Genomic DNA, 18,853 nt, shown 5'->3' with positions numbered 1-18,853 from the left:
ATGTGTTATGTATGTGTTTGTGCATGCACATGTGTGTTCCTCAACCCTTCTCCACCTTCTAGTGTGGTGCACGGACCTAAGTATGTCGATGGGTGTGCACAGGCGTGCATGCAGACACCAGAGCAGGACATGGTTCCTTCCTCTGTCTCTTTCTGTCTGATTGCCTAAAACAAGGTCTTGTGGAAGCCAAGACTGGTTTTCAGCAAGGCTGGCCGACCAGTGAGCCCTCTGCTTGTCTCTGTTTTCCCTCCTTCTTTATGGCCAATTTCCCTGTAATCTAACTACATCTCTCATTCTACCTCAACACTGCCCTGCACACACACACACACAAGAAAAAAAGATACAGAAAGAAATAAATATAGATTGATAGATGCCACTGAGAAGCTTCAGGAAGGAAGGGGACTGGGGACATTCCTGGCTCACACTGAGAAGCAGACAAAGACTGCAGAGTCTCCCAGAAGAAGGCGGGACAGGGACGCTATTCATACGCAAATGAGACACGAGGCCTTGCTAATATTTTGATTTTCTTGAGCATCCAGCCTGTCATCTTGCACCATTAAAGCAGGAAAGAGGCAGGACCGTTTGGGGAGGGAGAGAGCTTCCACCCTGAGGACCTGTGGGGACGTGGGATGCCTCTTGCTGAAGGATGGGTCACTAACTGCACATCCACTGACTTGTCTCAGCGTCTCTTCTGCTCATCCCCCACCCCCACGGGAATCTCTTCGTTTTCATTTTTTTTCTTATATTTTTACTTATGTGCGAATGTGTGTGTGGAGGTCAAAGGACAGCGTCCATGTGGGTCCTGGGGATTGAGCTCAGGTCATCAGGGTTGGTGGCAAGCACCTTTACCCACTGAGCCATCTCAAAGAGGGTCGATAATACAGATATTTGCATTACAATTCATAACAGTAACCAAATTACAGTTATGAAATAGCAAAGAAAATAATTTTATGGTTGGGGGTCACCCCAACATGAGGTATAGTATCATATGATTGAAGAATTAGGAGGGCTGAGAACCACCGCTTGGAACTGGCTAGGCAGAACTTGCTGGCCTTGACTGCACAGAGATCCCTCAGGTCCCTTAGTGCTGGCGTTAAAGGTGTGTGCCACCATGCCCAGATGACCTCCGACTCCAGAGCTTGCCTTTACCTCCCAACTTCCAAACGCTGAGATGACAGATGTGTGCCACCAGGACTGGGCTCTGTGTGTGTGTGTGTGTGTGTGTGTGTTTCGAAACAGGTTCTTACTCTGCAGTCTTGGTTGGGTGGAGACTCACCATACAGCCCAGGGGGCCTCAAACTTCCAGTCCCCGTGCCTCTGCCTCCCTCGTACTGGGTAACAGGTTTGCACCACGCCACCGGCTTTGCTCTTCGACTTTGCAACCCATGACTCCCAGTGCCCACCTTTGCCCACCTTCCCTCCTGTCATTCACCTCTTCCCCAACTCCTAATTTCCCAGTCTGTGCCTCAGTTTCCCTGTTGATTATTAAATCTCTTTTCCTACTAGGTCTCCCGCTTAGTCCCCCATCCCTCCTCCAGCTCCATCTTCATCGTGGGAAAATCCTAGGACGGTGAAATCGACAAGAACGTGATAGCCCCCCTCCCCCATCTCCTGACCTTTCACATCTAGGTTTAAGGGGGATGATGAGTTGAGGGTTGCCGGATCTGGACCCCGGCTTCCCTCGCTCACCCGTGACAGCTCCCCACCTGCTGGCAGGGGCCCCACTCTGCGGGGCTGTCGCCCGAAGCCGGGCTGGGGGCGGGGCTGGGGGCGGAGCCCGCGACAAAGGCTGGGCGCGGGGCGGGGGTGGGGTGGAATCCCGGCCGCGGGCGAGGCGGGGTGGAGGCGCTCGGGTCGCCCGGGCGGGCGGGCGGGGTCGCGCCAGGCGGCGGGTCCCCATTACCCAGGCGCCTATCGGGCGGGGGGCGCGTCATGTGGCCGCTCACGGTCCCGCGGCTGTCGCTGCTGCTGTGGCTGCTCTGCCCAGGCCTCGCCGGACAGGTAGGGGCCCCGCGGGCAGGTGCGGAAGCCGGGGAGCCCTAGAGGGGACGTAGGCTCGGAGGGGTCCCGCAAACACGAGCTTTGGGGTCCCACCAGTCTCCCCTTCCAAAAGCTGCAGGATGGCGAGGGGCTTATGGGGAAGGTCGCAGCAAAGGAGGGGTTGGAACATCCACCCTCGTTTGGGGAAACCCTGGGGACACCCAATGCAACCTCAAGGCGGGGAGACTGGGGGGACTCTAGTTTTAGGGTTCCAACCCCCTCGATGAACCACAGCTCACATCCCACCATCGGGCTGTGGTATTGGGGAGGGAAACTTCAGGGGGGCTTTGGGGTGTCGCCTGTCACTTGCCTGTTATGGCTAGGTGGCTTAGCTTCTAAAGATCCCCCCATCCATTGCCTGCACCCCTATAGTGGGGAAGGGGGCGGGACTCACGTGTGAATGACTGACAGGGATGTGCTCCAGGTGCTTGCTGCTCCCGGGTGCTGGGGAAACGTGTGTCTTTGTGTTGTGGCTGGGTGTGACCCAGGGGAGTTTGTGTGTGTGTGTGTGTGTCCAAATGTGAGTGAATTGGGGTGTGACTGGTAAAGGATGAATGTACGTGTGGGAGCGTATGCGAGTGAAGTGGGGGCGGGGTGACCCGAGGGTGGGATGATAGGTAGGAGTTGTGGGTCTGTGACTGGCTGTGTGACCCGGCATGAGGACTTGCGAATCTCCTTGTGTTCCGCTCCGGCTGTATGTCAATAACGGGGTGTGCCAGTTGTCCTCATGGCTGTGCCCAGATGCCTGGGTTATCCAAAACTCAAGTGACAGTCAGGTGTGTGGCCATGTGAGGGCACTCTGTGCCTTTGGTTGAATACATCACTCTAAAAGGGGTGTTCAGGGTGACGGGCTGTGTGTGCAAGCGTGGCATTCTGGCCCCGTGTGTGTTGGCTCTATGCAAACCCCATTCCTGGAATGGCAGAAGCAGGTGGCTCCCTGTGGTACCCCATCTTTTGGGCAAGCTTCGAGAGCTTTACAAAACAGGGAGGGTCCAAGCTTTCTTTTACTGTTAAGAAATCTCATTCCTCCTCCATCTTGGGGGTGGGAATACCCCAAGATCTCCTGTGTGTGTGTTTGGGGGGGAATCAGGAGGAAGCTGGTATCGATAAAACAGTCACATATCAGCAAACGCTGGAGAAAGTCTGTTGCTCAGTGTTATATCACAAATGGCCAGAACTAAGCGGCTTAATCCTCTGAGTGCCCTCTTTGTGGATGGTACCCTGGCAGGGTATCCTCATTTAAGAGATAGGGAAACTGAGGCAAAGCAAAGTTAAGTCACTTGCTTGAGTCCAGACAGCTCAGGAGCAGCACAGAGAGGATATGAGCTGAGGCAAGTCTCTCCTGAACCTACACACTTACCGTTTGTGAAATAATCCACCCCACCGGTCTGCGCTGCCGGGGAGGGGGGGGGGCGGGACATGACTAGGCGGAGTTTCCAGGTAGGAACTCAGAATAACAAGGATCTGGTCACCTTCTCCCTTCTGACTTAGACAAGAGGGGAATGAGCGGCAGGCACACCCCACTGCGGGGCACTGGAAGAGATGGAGGTTAGGGTCCACGTAGGATTTCCACAAGAAGAGGTTGTCAGCGCAAACACGCAGGGTGGGGAAGGTGCAGTAGGTTGCACACAGTAGGCACTCAGGATTTGAGCTCAAAAGAAACTAGATACACCACATGTGAGAAAGACAAAAAGAAAAAAAAAACACATCCACTTGAAAAATGGCTGGAAAAAAATGAACCAGGAGGCAAAGCTTTAGTTCCTGAGGTGATCCAGTCACCCTTAGGTTCCTAATTCCACAGCCAGTTTGCTGAGAGACCCTAAGATTGGAGGGAGGGACTTGGGGCGGGGCTGACTGGGGGTGGGGCTACTCAGAGAGCGAGGGCGGGGACACATGTCAGAGCACGCTGGGGCTGAAGAGGGGAAATTTGAGTCCGGTCGTGAGGGGCATCAGTCATTGGCTGCAGTGCTCCAGGTGGCCACTAGGAGGCACCACGTGACGGCTAAAAAATAGCCAGTGGTTAACACGGCCTGGTTCCGCGAAGGCGAGAGGAAGGGAGGAGAGGGCAGGAGGAGAGAAGAGGGAGAGGTGGGGCTCCGAGGGAGGCGGCCTTGCTCTTCTTCCCTTATTTCTCCGTCTAGTCCCAGACACCCCTCCCCGGTCCCAGCGGAGTCCTTTCTTGGAAATCATTTCCTCAGCCATTCAATCACCAGATTTGATTAAACGCTGAAGCCCTGCCCTCCCGGAGCTGACCTTCAGGCGCAGCAGACAGATGAAACCACAGAAATGTATAAAACAGCGCCAAGAACTGAATCCATATATAATCCTATGCAAACAGGGAAAATCGCAGATAGGTTACACCTGTAACCCGGGGTGGGGAGAATCAGAATTCAAGGTCATTCCTTCTCCATTATATCGCGAGTTCAATGCCAGCCTGGCCTCCCCGCGGCACCCCCCCCCCAAAAAAAAAGGAGATTAAAGAGGATCTGGAGAGATGGCTCAGCCATCGGAAGCGCTTGGTGTTTGTTCGGTTTCTGAGCTGTGATAGGGCACTCTGAGGAGGGCAGGGTTTCTTGGACCTGCACTTCCAGGTGGCAGTCCGTCACTGAGGGGAGCCAGGCGCTCAGGCAGGGGCTCACTCCCTGCCTCACCCTGAGCCAGCTTTCTTACACAGCCCAGGCCCACCTGCCTCGAGATGGCGCTGCCCACACCGGGCTGGGTCTTCCTGTCAGTCAAGACCATCTCTCACAGGCATGGCCACAGACTAAGCTGATCTGACCCATCCCTCACCTGAGGGTCCCTGTCCCCAAGTTGACAATAAAATACAACCAGGGTGCTGCTCTTGCAGAGGACTGGAGTCTGACTTCAGCACCCACAATCACCAGATAATCCAGTCCAGGGGATCCAACCTACTGTCTGACCCCAGAAATACGCACAGGTGCATATACAGGAATTAAAAAAATACCCCCCCCCCCCCGCAAGACAGGGTTTCTCTGTGTAGCCCTGGCTGTCCTGGAACTCTGTAGACCAGGGTGACCTCGAACTCACAGCAATCTATCTGCCTCTGCCTCTTGAGTGCTGGGTTTAAAGGTGTGCTCTCCCATGTCCGGTACATAAAACTACATCTTAAACATACGAGGGTGGGGATGGGGACAGGTAGGGAGTCTGAGCTGGTGTGGTCTGGGAGGTGTCTTTAATAAGTGGAGCTAGAGGAAAACACGTGAAGGGGTGAGTGAGAAAGGCTTTCCGGTGAAGGGCATCTAAGGCAGGAGGAATCGCCAAGGTGTGCAAAGACCCTGAGGTCCAGGGAGTAGTGTGGAGCCTGCTGTAGACCCAGCGGTGTGGAGTCTGCCGTGGACTCAGCGGTGCGGAGTCTGCCGTGGACCCAGCGGTGTGGAGTCTGCCGTGGGTCCAGCGGTGCGGAGTCTGCCGTGGGTCCAGCGGTGCGGAGTCTGCCGTGGGTCCAGCGGTGCGGAGTCTGCCGTGGACCCAGCGGTGCGGAGTCTGCCGTGGACCCAGCGGTGCGGAGTCTGCCGTGGACCCAGAGGTGCGGAGTCTGCTGTGGGTCCAGCGGTGCGGAGTCTGCCGTGGACCCAGCGGTGCGGAGTCTGCTGTGGACCCAGCGGTGCGGAGTCTGCCGTGGACCTAGAGGTGTGGAGTCTGCCATGGACCTAGTCGAGGGAGGAAAGATGAATTTGAGGTTGGGTGAGGCCAAAGAAGGCCAGCAAGGCAGAATCATGAAGAAGTTGTGACTGAGTGGTTGGGGATTTGTCAGTCGAGGAGAAACTGCCTGAGGCGTTTTATTTCTGCCTGTCCAGGATTGATCTCTTGTTCTGGGTCTTGGCCACTGCGGTGTGGTTCTGTGTGTGTGTGTAGACCAGAAGTAAACCTGGGTGTCTTTGTCATTTGTTCTCTACCTTATTTTAAAAATATTTTTTAGATTTTAATTTTTATGTTTTAGTTATCTATTGGACACATGCCTGTCACTGTGACTGTGTGGTGGGGACTAGGGTGTGTGTGTAGGGGGTCTGTTCACCTTGATCAGACTCAGGGCTGAGTGCCGTTTTCTTTTTAAATGATTTATTTATTTATTTATTTATTTATTTATTTATTTATTTATATGTGCATTGGTGTTTTGTCTGAGTGTATGTCCGTGTGAGGGTGTCAGATCCTTTGGGACCGGAGTCACAGACAGTTGTGAGCTATTGTGTGGGTGCTGGGAATTGAACCTAGGTCTTCTGACAGAGCAGTCAGTGCTCTTAACCACTGAACCATCTCTCTAGCCCCAAATTTTAGGATTTTTTTTTTTTAAAAAATAAGACAGGTATTCACTGTAGCTTTGGAGCCTGTCCTGGAACTAGCTCTGTAGACCAGGCTGGCCTTGAACTCACAGAGATCTGCCTGCTTCTGCCTCAGTTTCCGAGTCAGTCTCTCACTGGCCCCAGCGCCCATGCCTGGCCAGTTATCACTGAGCTGCAGGAGTCCTTCCGTCGCCACCTTTCCTCAGGGTGACAGGCCTGTGCAATATGTTTGCCATTTATATGGTGCTGGGATCTGAATTCTGGTCCCCCTGCTTGTACCACAAACACATCACCCACTTAGCAAGCTCTCTCTCTTAGTGTTATCTGAGCTTATGGGCCAATGCTTTTCTGGGGTCCCCACAGGATGGGAATAATTAGTTCAGTTTAACCATACGCCCCAGGGCCTTTGCACTTTCCACTCTTTTCCACATACCTGAATTCGGCTCCCCCAGGAACAGTCGTTTCAGTGCCCTCTCCTCTTTTTTTTCTGCTTAAATCACTTCCTCTAAGAACCAGACAGTCGTGGTGCATGCCTTTAACACCAGCACTTGGGTAACAGAGGCAGGAGGAACTTTGTGAGTCTGAGGCCAGCCTGGTCTACAGAGTGAGTTCCAGGACAGAAACACTGTTTCGAATCCCACCACCACCACCACCAAACCCAGGCTTCCCTGACCATCCATCTAAAATCATTTATTTGAGAACATTACAAAGTGAAACGAGCTACTTGAACACATGTGAACAGTGCAGTGCCACAGCAGCCAATCTGAAAGCGGAGGGAGCTACTGAGTAACTAGAGGGAAGGGTAGCATCTAGAGAGTGGAAACACTGCACAAGCGGATGGTTCATGCCCCAGAAGACATTTCCTCCCCTGCTATGGAGAGTGGACAATTGAAAACTTGAGGCTGGAAGTGTGTAACCAGTTGGCAAAATATTTGCCTGTTTTATATGACGGTCCAAATCCTCAGCATCACATACAACTGGGTGTGATGGCAAATGCTTATAATCCTAGCACTTGGGAGATGGAGACAGGGGGATTAGGAGTTCAAGGTCATCCACTACTGTGTAACGTAGTTTCGGCTACAGGAGATCCCCATCCCCAGTCTAAAAACAAAAGCAGATCAGGCTGGGGTGTAGCAAAGCGTCCAAAGCCTTTGGATTTCATCCCAGAACTACATAAAATAGGTGTGGTGGTGCATACCCATAATCCCAACTCTCAGAAGACACAGGCAGGAGGAGACTGATACCAATACCAGGCCAGCCTAGGTTACAAAACGAGACCCTGTCACAACAAAACAAAACAAGGTATGTATGTTTCACATAGTTCTGGAATTTTCCATAGAGTGTTTCCTGGTTGCTGTTAACTGGAACTTCAAAAAGCAAACCCTGGAGAATTGGGGACCCCTGTGCCAAGGAAGGTGCCTGAGGTCACAGATGCCAGGCCAAGGCTGAAATCCCACGGAAGGATGCCGCTACTTAGCTCAGGGACGCTGAACTTGCTCATTTTTTCTAAGGTGTTAGTTAACATCCTGGCTGACGGTGGGTGGGAAATCCCAACAAACTGCGGGAAGAGCCTTCTGGGGCCGGACCCAAAAGTAAGGAGCTGGGGCGACACCTAGTGTGGAATGAGGTTTGTGCAGGACGTGAAGTTTTTTTTAAAAAAGTTGTGTGTGTGTGTGTGTGTGTGTGTGTGTGTACGCAGATGTACATACAAAGAATAGACGTACCTCAACTGGAGCTCCTCAGAAGCACCCCGATTGTTTTTAAATTTTAATCACATTTATTTGGGGAGAGGAGAGTTCTTGGCCTGGTGCCCACGTGGAAATCAGAGCATGTGGAGGTCAGAGGATGATTTCCGGGAGTCAGCTTCCTCGCTGTTTGGGTTTCAGGGATGGAGCTCTGAACTTTCGGTTTGGTGGCAAGCCGCTTTAGTCTCTGAACCTCGCCGGTGTCACTTTGTTTTTTTGAGAGACGATCTCTCAGCGGCCTGGAGCTTGCCAAGTACAGACTGGCTGGCCAGCGAACCCCAGGGGTTACACTTCATCCATCCACGCCTCAGGCCAATCTAAGGAGAAGCAGTAGCACAGAGCGGTGCGAACAGATTTGACAAGGTGTGTTTGGAAAGTGTAACCCTTTACCCCTCTGCCCGTGTGTATGCGTGTACATGTTTGCGTGTGTGTGGCTGCACACGCATGTGACGGTCAGAGGTTGGCATCTGTGGTCTTCTTAGGCCGCTGTCTGTTTTATATTGCGTCACGATCTCTTCGTGAACCTGGAGCATGTTGATTCGGTTAGTATAGCAGACCAGCTAATTCTCGAAGATTCCACTTCCAGAGTGCCGAGATTACAAGCAGTCCATGCCCACCTGACATCTACATGGGCTCTAGGGATCTGAACTCAGGTCCTCGTGCTTCTGTGGCAAGCACTTTGCCCGCTGAGCCATTTCCCCAGCTCCTATTTTGTTTTATTTATTTTAAAAAGTCTTCTATTTGTTTATTTTCGTGTGGGCACAGGTCTGATCATGGAGGTCAGAAGACAGTGTGCAGGAGTCTGTTCTTTTGTTCCATCACGTGGGTCCCTGTCAGGGATAGAACTCAGGTCTTCAGTTTGGGCAGCAATCACCCTCATCTGCTAATCCACCTTGTCAGCTCCTTTACAACAATCTATACTACTTGCTGCTCAGTCCTTCTTTGAAGACAGAACTATAAAATATCTCTGCACAAAAATAAAGAAACCCAAAATTAAAGTCAGTCGAGGCCATGCAAGTCCTCATCCCTGAAGCCCAGAGAGTTCTAATTATCCTCAAGAAAACACAGTAGGGGCTGGAGAGATGGCTCAGAGGTTAAGAGCACTGACTGCTCTTCCAAAGGTCCTGAGTTCAATTCCCAGCAACCACATGGTGTCTTACAGCCATCTATAATGAGATCTGGTGCCCTCTTCTGGCATGCGGGAAGAATACCGTATATATAATAAATAAATAAAATCTTGAAAAAAAGAAAATACAGTAAATACACCAAGAGACAGATACTTTCCTTGTTCCTCTGGTCCTTCTGAAGGAAGTCACCAAAGGAACAGAGATGAGACACAGCTTGCTACGGAGTGTTAGGAAGTCCACAAGTCAAAGAGAGAGGCGCGAGCTGGGCATGTCTTCATCTTAGCCCTTGGGAAGAAGTTGAAGGTTGGCACGGGCAACTTAGCAAACTTTTGCTTGAAGATATAATAAAAAGGGGTTGGGACTCAGCTGTAGAGCCCCTGCCTAGAATCCCCCATGGAGGGGCTGGGGACATGGCTCAGTGCCTGTATGCAGTGTATTGTATACAACACACAAGCACTGTATACAGAGGATTGTTTCCCAAGCTGGAGTGAGTGGAAGCCAGGATTCTGGGGATGGGAGCTCAGGTTGAGTGGGTGTGGATGGTGCCTACGAGAGGTGAGGTTAGAGGCAGATGTGAGAAGGATAGTGGTGATCCGGCCAGAAAGACTGTAAATTCTAAGTTAAGGATTTCAGAATTTATTGAGTTGTTCGTAAACAGTCACAGGGTCTGGAGAGAGAACTCAGTGGTTAAGAGCCCTGGCTGTTCTTCCACAGAATCCAGGTTTGCTTCCCATTACCCACATGGCAGCTAAAACCCACCCATAACCACAGCTCCAGTGACATTGGTGCCCTTTCCTGACCTCCACAGGCACCAGGCACTCGTGAGGTGAACAGACAGATATTCAGGCAAAACACCCACACACATAAAATAAATAATTCATGCATGCACACTTACACACACATATGCACACACAAGGATAAATTATCCTTGGGTTGTGGAGTTGACTCAGTTGGTGGAGTGCTGGCCCAGCACACACAAAGCCCTGTGTTCCATCCCCAGCACCGCAGAAATGGTACAATGTAGCATTCCTATGAATTCAGCCCTGGAGAGGTGGAAACAGGAGGATGAGGAGGTCAAAGTCATATTTAGCTATATAGCAAGTTTGAGGCTGTCCTGGGCTACATGGAACGATGTTTTTAAAAGGTTAAGAGCACTGACTGCTCTTCCAAAGTTCTGAGTTCAATTCCCAGCAATCACATGGTGGCTCACAACCATCTGAAAGGAGATCTGGTGCCCTCTTCTGGCGTTCAGGCATACATGCAGACAGTACACTGTATATATAATAAATAAACAAATCTTTAAAAAGTAAAGCCAGGCGGTGATAATGCCTGTAATCCCAGCACTCAGGAGGCAGAGACAGGCGGATCTCTCTGAGTTCAAGGCCAGCCTGGTCTACAGAGCGAGTTCTGGGACAGGCTCCAAGGCTACAGAGAAACCATGACTTGAAAAATCAAAAAACCCCAACCAACCAAACAAACAAACAAAAAAAAATAAATAGAAGCAACCGACAAAAAGTGTCAAAACTTGATTCTAATTACAACAAAAGTTCATCATTTCTAGTATGAAATTAGAACTCCCAGGACAGTCTGGTTTAATCCCTGCTGGGAACTCGCATGTCCTCTTACTCAGTACTGTGACTACAGAGGCCACTGCAGACTGGCCTTGGAGGTATGAATAAGTCCTATGGAGCAGATGAATTTGCCATGGGGAGTTTGGGACTCCTGGAACTGAGAGATGGCTCAGCAGTTAAGAGTGTTCGTTCCTCTTTCAGGGGACTCAAGTTTGGTTTCCAGCATCCACACGGGGCAGCTCACAACTACCTATAATTATAGCTCTAGGGCATCTGACATCCCCTTCTGGCCCCTGTGGGCATTACAGTCTCATGCCCCTCCCCACGTTCATACCTTTAATCCCAGCACTTGGGAGGCAGAGATAGGCAGTTTTCTTTGAGTTCAAGGCCAGCATGGTCTACAGAGCAAGTTCCAGAACAGTTTGGCCTGTTCTAGAGAGAAATCCTGCCTCAAAAATCGATAGATAGATAGATAGATAGATAGATAGATCTATTAGTTGTGACAATCTGCTATATATGACCAGAAGTTTCCCAATATTGAAGAAATTTCTGGCAAGACCAGGCATAGTGGTGCACACTTAGGAGATAGAGGCAGGTGGATCTTTGTGGTACCGAAGGCCAGTCTGGTCTACAAAGTGAGTTCCACAATAGCCAGGACTACATAGAGAGACCCTGTCTTAAACAAACAAACAAACAATTTAAAAAAAAGCGGCTGAGACCCGGCTGCTGTAAACTGACCCCATGTCCCCACTGTGGCACACATCAAATAAAGTTTCTGGCAGATATACAAATTATCCCTCTACCGGTCAGCTTCCAGATGTTTCACATCCTTTGGATTCCTGGTGCTGGGGTGAGAAGTATGAACCACCACACCCGGTTTGTGTGGTGGTGGGAGGGGATGACCCAGAGCTTCGCGCCAGGGATGTTCTCTAACCACAGAGTCAAATCCCCAGCCCTCTTTTTACTTTTATTTTGGGACACGTTCTCATTCTTAATCTTCTTGCCTCGGCCTCCAAAGCAGCTGAAGTTGCAGACCTGTATAGCTGTATGTTTGAGAAAATTCTGCCTTTTCCAGTGCCTGCCTTGTACTGAACTCTTGTGACAAAAGTATCCGGGGAGAAAGCATTTGTCTCACTCAGTTTCAGGGTGGGGTCTGTCACGGTAGCACAGGGAGGCTGTGTGGCCAGAGTTTAGGAGCTGGTGACAGTGAACCCACAGTCAGGGACAGAGAGAAAGGAATGCGACCTAGTGCTCAGCTGGCTTCCTCCACCTCGGGCATTTCAGGGAATGGTGCTTCCTAGGGAATGGTGCCGTCCGTCCACAGTGGGTTGGGTCTTCCCATTCTAGTTAATATAGTCAGGACAGTCTCTCACAGACACACCAACAGGCCAGCCTGATCTAGACAATCCCTCATTGAGATTTGCTTCCTGGGTGAACTAGACTGTACCAAGTTCACAATCGAAAGTGAACATCATACCCTTCCCGTGGAAATGAAGATAACTCTTCTGTGTCTTCTTCCAAAACTTTACTGTTAGATGGACGATCCATCCAGAATCGGTTGGTTGTGAGTGTGTTTTAGTGTGGATGCACATGTGTGGGGTGTATGTGCACATCTGTGTAGAGGTCAGAGGTTGTAGGAATTTAGCAGAGTCTGGAGTAGACATTAGCACGGACAGTTTCCACTGTACCTGAGGCACACATGAGAGTAAGCAGCTGTTCCCTAGAAGGGCGTTGACACTCAAGAATCATTGCAGAAAACAGCAAAGGATATGGAAAACAGAGGTTGTTTTCCATGATTTGTGGAATTTGCAGCCTTCACACGACTTTGGTCAAAAGACACTTCTGGCACACCCGAGGCTCTTGGATTATCGTGTATTGCAAACAATGTACTATAAAGGACTAAAGTCATGAAGGCATGCGATGCCTTCCTTTAGAGAGATGTACGGTTAAAGTGGGGATCTTGGGATGAGGAAATACTTTACCCAAAAAACAACTTTGTGTAGCAATCAATGAATGTGCCTTTGTACCGCTGTTCAGGGTTCAGTCCATCAGAGGCTGGGCCTTCCTGCTACCACACAGGCCTTAATATTTCACCTTGCTGTGACCTCTTTCTTCAACGAACACAGGCAACACAGAACATCCCGACAGAAGTCAGCCTTGACTGTCATCTCTCAGGAGTCAGCTACTTTATTCTTTGGAGACAGTCTCTCACTGACCTGGAGTTCCTGTCTGGGATACAGGCATGTACCATCAGTGCTTAGCTTTTGCTTCTTTAGAAACTATCTTTTATTTATTCTCTGGCAATTTCATATGTGTATGCAACACTTCTTGTTCATACCTACTCCCAACTCCCCTAACACATTTCTTTCTGTCTTTATGTTCTCTCCTAAATTTTTAGCCCATAGACACCAGTCAATTCTTCCTGTTGATCATGTCTGGGTCTTGTGTAGGTAACCATATCTATCGTAAGTTCATGACATGTGATGGCCGTGTCATCTCCAGAGGCGAGCACGTCACAGCATTCTTCCCCAACCTCTGGCTTCTGTGGTAATTATGCCTCCTGTCCTATGACGAGCCTTGGGTGTGGGGGCTGGATGGGGCGGTTTGATACAGAGCACTCAACAGTCACTATGCCCAGCACCTTGCACAGTTAAGAGTCTCTGCATGAACTGCCGCACACTGCAGAGAGATGCTTCTCTGGAGCAGGGTGAGTGCAGCAATGACCCATGGGTAGAAGGGAAATACTTAGAAGGGAGTTTGACAACTTGTCCATTTGGTAACACAATAGTGGTAGGTTGCCCCGTAGAGACTGTGACCTCCCAAGACATGCTCCTCTGACCACGTTTACACGATCAGGCAGAGGTTTTCTTCTGTGGAGTAGGCCTCAAAGCCAGCCCATAGGGTTGGTCACTCCCATAGCCATCATTCCCCTGTTGTACCGGGGGCCACATCTTGCCTGGCAGGTTGGTGGGATTCACCACTGAGTGAGACCCTCAATGCTTTTCTTAATATGGGTTCTGGGGATCTAACTCAGGTCCTAATGCTTGCCCAGCAAACACTTTGCCCACTAAGCTATCTTCTCAGATCCCAGATCTGATCTGTGCATCACGGAGGTCAGGTCCACTTCCACTCTTCCCACTACGAGCCAGTTCCAGATAGACGCTGAGGCTGAATGCAGGGTGCTTCTGTGCTCCTCATTTTTCTCATTAATTTAATTTGTTGTTCTGGGAATTGAACACAGAGCCTTAACATATAACTGCCTGGCTATGAAACACTTTTATGCAAGCATGAAGACCTGCGTTTGGATTCTGAGAACACACATAAAAAGCCGGGTGCCACTGTGGGCATTGTATCCTAGGAGATACAGAGACAGAAGGTTCCGAGGGGCCTCTGGCAGCCAGCATAGCCAAATTGATGAGCTCTACATTCAGTAAAGAACCCTCTGTTAAATCATAAGTGGAGCCTAGCAGTGGCGGTGCACACCTTTAATTCCAGAACTTGGGAGGCAGAGGCAGGTGGATCTTTGAGTTTGAGGCCAGCCTGGTCTACAGAGTGAGGTCCAGGACAGCCAGGACTGCATGGAGAAACCCTGTCTCAAAAAACCGAAACAAAACAAAAAACCCGTCAGTTGGGCACTCATAGAGGAAGACATCTGGCCTTCCTACTTGAGCAAGTGTACGTGTGCACATGTATACGTGTGTACCTGCACTCACAAATGTACAGACGCGAACATGCACACACGAGAGCTGGCTCTGGTGTCGTGAAGAAAAGGACTGTGTGGGGGAGGATGAAGCCTTGAGTCATAAGCTCGAGTTTTTGTGAGTTCATCAGGGCTGAGCCTAGGGGTGGGGTGAAGACAGAATTCTGTGGAGTGTATGTCTTTGGGCTCTCTAGAGGAACAGAACTGATAGAATGAATATATGTGTGTATACGTGCATATATATATATATTCTTATATTTATTTAGAAATATTGGAGATTTATCATAGTGGCTTACAGGCTGTGGTCCATCTAGTCCAATGATGTCTGTCTACCAAGGGAAAGCACGAGAATCCGGTCGCTCTTCAGTCCGCGAGGCTGAATGTCTCAGCTGGTCTTCAGTGTGTGCTGGAATCCCAGAGAAGTAGGCTCTAATGCTAGTGAAGGAATGGACTTGCCAGGGAGAGTGAGAGCCAGCGGGCAAGGAGCAAAATCTCCCTTCTTTCGTGTCCTGTATAGAGGCTGCCAGCAGAAGGTGTGGCCCAGATTAAAGGTGGATCTTCCCACCTCAAAAGATCTGGATTTAAAATGAATTAAGAAAAAAGAATCTGTCACAGGTATACCCAGCCTCTTGGATTTTTGTTAATTCCAGGTGTGGTCAAGTCGACAACCAAGGACAGCCGTCATCGTGTGTAAGGGCGGGAAATTTTGTTTTAGTTCAGACATGAGGGTCCACTCTAGCATTCAGATGTAGAAGTGGTAGGATTGTTGCAAGTTCAAAGCCAGTGAGGACTTCCTAAGCAGCTCTGGAGGGGCAAAACTTACAAGGTGGTGAAACCTTGTAAGATCAGGCTGGAGTAGCTCAGTCGGTGGAGTGCTTGCCTGGCATGCTCAGAGCCCTGGGCTCCATCCCCAGCACTAAATAAATTGGGGGCTGGGATGGTGGTGTGCAGGCCTGTTATCCCCCGACTCAGGAGGCGGAGGCAGGAAGATCAGGAGTTCCAGGTCAACCTTTCTTGGCTACATGGTGACTTCAAGGTCAGCCTGGGTTATGAGACTAAAAAATAAAATACAAGCAAAGCAGTTTTATACAATCATGGGTGATAAACCCTAACGTAGCCCCCGTCCTGCCCAACAGGTCTGCCGCCTTCTGGCAATCCTCCCTTTCCCCTCCTTGCTGGCTGTCTGTCAGTTCCAGGGATTCCTAGTCTAACCTTCCCTACCTCTATTGATTTGCCCTTTTCTGGACATTTTATACAAATGGGATCATAAACTTTGTGGTCATTCTCTCCAGCTTCTTTTCCTTAGAAAAATACTTCTGGGGTTCAAGGCATTGGTAGTTTGTCCTCTGTAGGCTGGGAGTCTGTTAGATGGGTGATCCCGTCTGATCGCACACTCACCAGGTAATAGACAGCTGGTTTATTCATGATTGGAAAACCCACTGCCATGAATGTCACATGTGTGTCTTTCTGTGAACTCATCCTTTTATTTCTCTGCAGTAGATGGATCCCTGGGTTTTCTGACAAACTCCTGCTTAGCTTTCTCAGAAGTTACTATGCGCAAGTAGTGGCAACACTGTACATCCCTAGTAGCAGAGTTGGGGGACCAGATATGGGACCTCCCTAGTACTGAGCGTTCTCTTTCCAGCCAGGGTGTTCAGCTCACCATAGAGCTCAGAGCTGCACTATGTGGTGAGGCTGGTCCTGACCTCGTGATCCTCCTGCCTCTATATCCCAAGTGCTAGGATTATAGGTATGTTCCATACCTGGTTTATGCAGTGCTGGGCATGTAACCCAGGGCTTCAAGCATACAGGAATGCACCCTACCCACAGCCCAGCCCTGATACTTGTGTGTGAGCGTGTGCATGTGAGTGTGTGAGTGTGCATGGGTACGCATGTATGTGAAGGGCACAGGTTGATTTTGGGTTTCTTCCTTAGTGTGTGAGTGTGTATGAGTGTGTGCGTGTGTGTGAGTGTACATGGATACACATGTATATGAAGGGCACAGGTTGATTTTGGGCATCTTCCTTAGTATGTGTGTGTGCTTGTGTGTGAGTGTGTGTGAGTGTGCATAGGTACACATGTATATGAAAGGCACAGGTTGATTTTGGGCATCTTCCTTAGTGTGTGTGTGTGCTTGTGTGTGAGTGTGTGTGCATGTGTGTGAGTGTGCATGGGTACACATGTATATGAAAGGCACAGGTTGATTGTGGGCATCTTCCTTAGTGTGTGTGTTTATGTGTGAGTGTGTGTGTGTGAGAGTGTGTGTATGAGCGTGAGTGTGCATGGGTGCACATGTATGTGGAGGGCACAGATTGGTTTTGTGTGCCCTCAATTGCTTCTCTATTTCATTTCTATTTTTTGAGACAGGAGTCTCTCACTAAACCTGAAACTCGCTGATCAGCTAGGCTGCCTGGGTCTTCCTGTCTCTAGACCCCCCCCCCCCAGGGCAGAGATTACAGGTATGGGCCACCACACCGAGTTTTAACATGGGTTCTGGGAATCTGAACTCAGGACTTCATGTGACAAGCATCTTATGGACTGAGTCATCTCCCCAGCCTCTTGGATACTCTTTTTTAAAGGGTTTATTTTTGTGTGTGTGCGGATTGTTCAGAAGTATATCACATATGTGCAGGAACCCCGGAAGTCCAGAAAAAGGCATTGGATCCTGTGGTACTGGAGTTACAAGCTGTTGAGAGCCGGCATGTGGGTTCTGGAACTGAACCGAGGTCCTCTGGAAGAGCAGCCAGTGCTCTGCCGAGCCAGCACTCCAGCCCCATTGGGCACTTTTCAGATTCGGACTAGATATAGGCCTTGGTGAGAGAGTCAACCAATTAAGAGCAATTTCTTACTGGTGGCATGCACCTGCCATTCCCGGTCTGGGAGGTAGAAGCAGGTGTTCAGGGTCATCCTTGGCTACACAGGCCAGCCTGGGCTACTTTAGATCCCGTCATCCCAAAGGGGCTGGGGGCTGGAGATGTAGCTCAGTGGTAGGGTGTTTGCCTAGCATGCATGAGACTTTGGATTTGATCCCAGCACTGAAGAAAAATATCTGATAAAGAAATACTTAAACAAGGTAAAGGCAAATGGTGCTGAGGGCTCTGTATGTAGCATGTATGAGGCCCCGAGTTCCATTCCCAGCACAGAAAACAAGCAAACACAACTAAAAATAAATTATAATAATAAAATAAACAAAACTAAAAATAAATAAAACAAAAATGGCATTCAGGGCTGGGGAAATGGCTTGCCCATGAGCATGAAGACCTGAGTTGAGATGCACAGGGTCCATTTTAATGCTGGGCAGGACCCAAACATCTGGGAGGCAGAGACAAGGAGCTGGCTGGGTGTCTAGACTAGCAGACTGGAAAATTCTTGGTTTGACTGAGAGACCCTGACTCAATAAACAAGATGGAGAGTGATGGAAGAAGATACCTGATACTGGCTTCAGGTACATACATCTGGGCAGGTGCACCCCACACCTTAAAGGTGCACTCCACACCACGCAGGTGTACCCCACATCACACAGGTGCACCCCACACCACGCAGGTACACCCCACATCACACAGGTGCACCCCACACCACGCAGGTGCACCCCATACCACGCAGGTTCACCCCACACCACTCAGGTGCACCCCACATCCCCACACCACACAAGTACACCCTACACCACGCAGGTGCATTCCACACCACACAGGTACACCCCACACTACACAAGTATACCCCACACCATGCAGGTGTACCCGACACCACACAGGTGCACCCCACACCCCCACACTACACAAGTACACCCCACACCATGCAGGTGCACCCCACACCATGCAGGTTCACCCCACACCACGCAGGTTTACCCCACACCACTCAGGTGCACCCCACACCATGCAGGTGCACCCCACACCACACGGGTGCACCCCACACCACGCAGGTGCACCCCACACCATGCAACTACACCCCACATCATGCAGGTTTACCCCACACCACGCAAGTACACCCCATACCATGCAGGTACACCCCAAATTGTGCAGGTGCACCCTACATCACAGAGGTGCACCCCACACCACATACCCTCTCCCACATGCAAGCACACATATACATATGCATGCACAGAAAATGTTGCCCCAGGCAGTCAGGGTCAAGTCAGGGAACAATTAGGTGTCCTAGTGGGACAGAGTTTGATCTGGGTGTTTCCTCGGGTGGAAGCAGTAACTGAACGTTCAGATGGGATGCTCAGGAAACTTGACAGCACGTCCCAGCAGAAGGGCGTGTGAAGTGGACGGGCTCTGATGTGAGAAGAGGGCATCCCCCATAAGAAACACCCCTCCCCCACGGGCCCTGAGATGACTCTGCAGTTAAAGGCTTTGCTGAACAACCGTGA

General features: G+C 50.2%; 1 protein-coding gene across 2 annotated transcripts in view; it reads left to right on the top strand.

The window, feature by feature from the left end:
• The first annotated feature begins 1,838 nt into the window (after nt 1–1,838).
• Nucleotides 1,839–18,853, top strand: part of Olfm2 (olfactomedin 2) — a 77,886-nt gene continuing 60,871 nt past the window's right edge. For both annotated transcript variants that reach the window (XM_057767406.1, XM_057767404.1), the window contains exon 1: nt 1,839–2,001. In XM_057767406.1, the coding sequence (XP_057623389.1) occupies nt 1,933–2,001 (69 nt within the window). In that variant the 5' untranslated portion in view covers nt 1,839–1,932. The remainder of the gene's footprint in view (nt 2,002–18,853) is intronic.

The sequence above is a fragment of the Chionomys nivalis genome, chromosome 4 (assembly GCF_950005125.1).
Source record: "Chionomys nivalis chromosome 4, mChiNiv1.1, whole genome shotgun sequence".
Lineage (NCBI taxonomy): Eukaryota > Metazoa > Chordata > Mammalia > Rodentia > Cricetidae > Chionomys > Chionomys nivalis.
The sequence above is the reverse complement of the archived record's forward strand: the minus strand, read 5'-3'. Positions and strand labels throughout refer to the sequence as shown.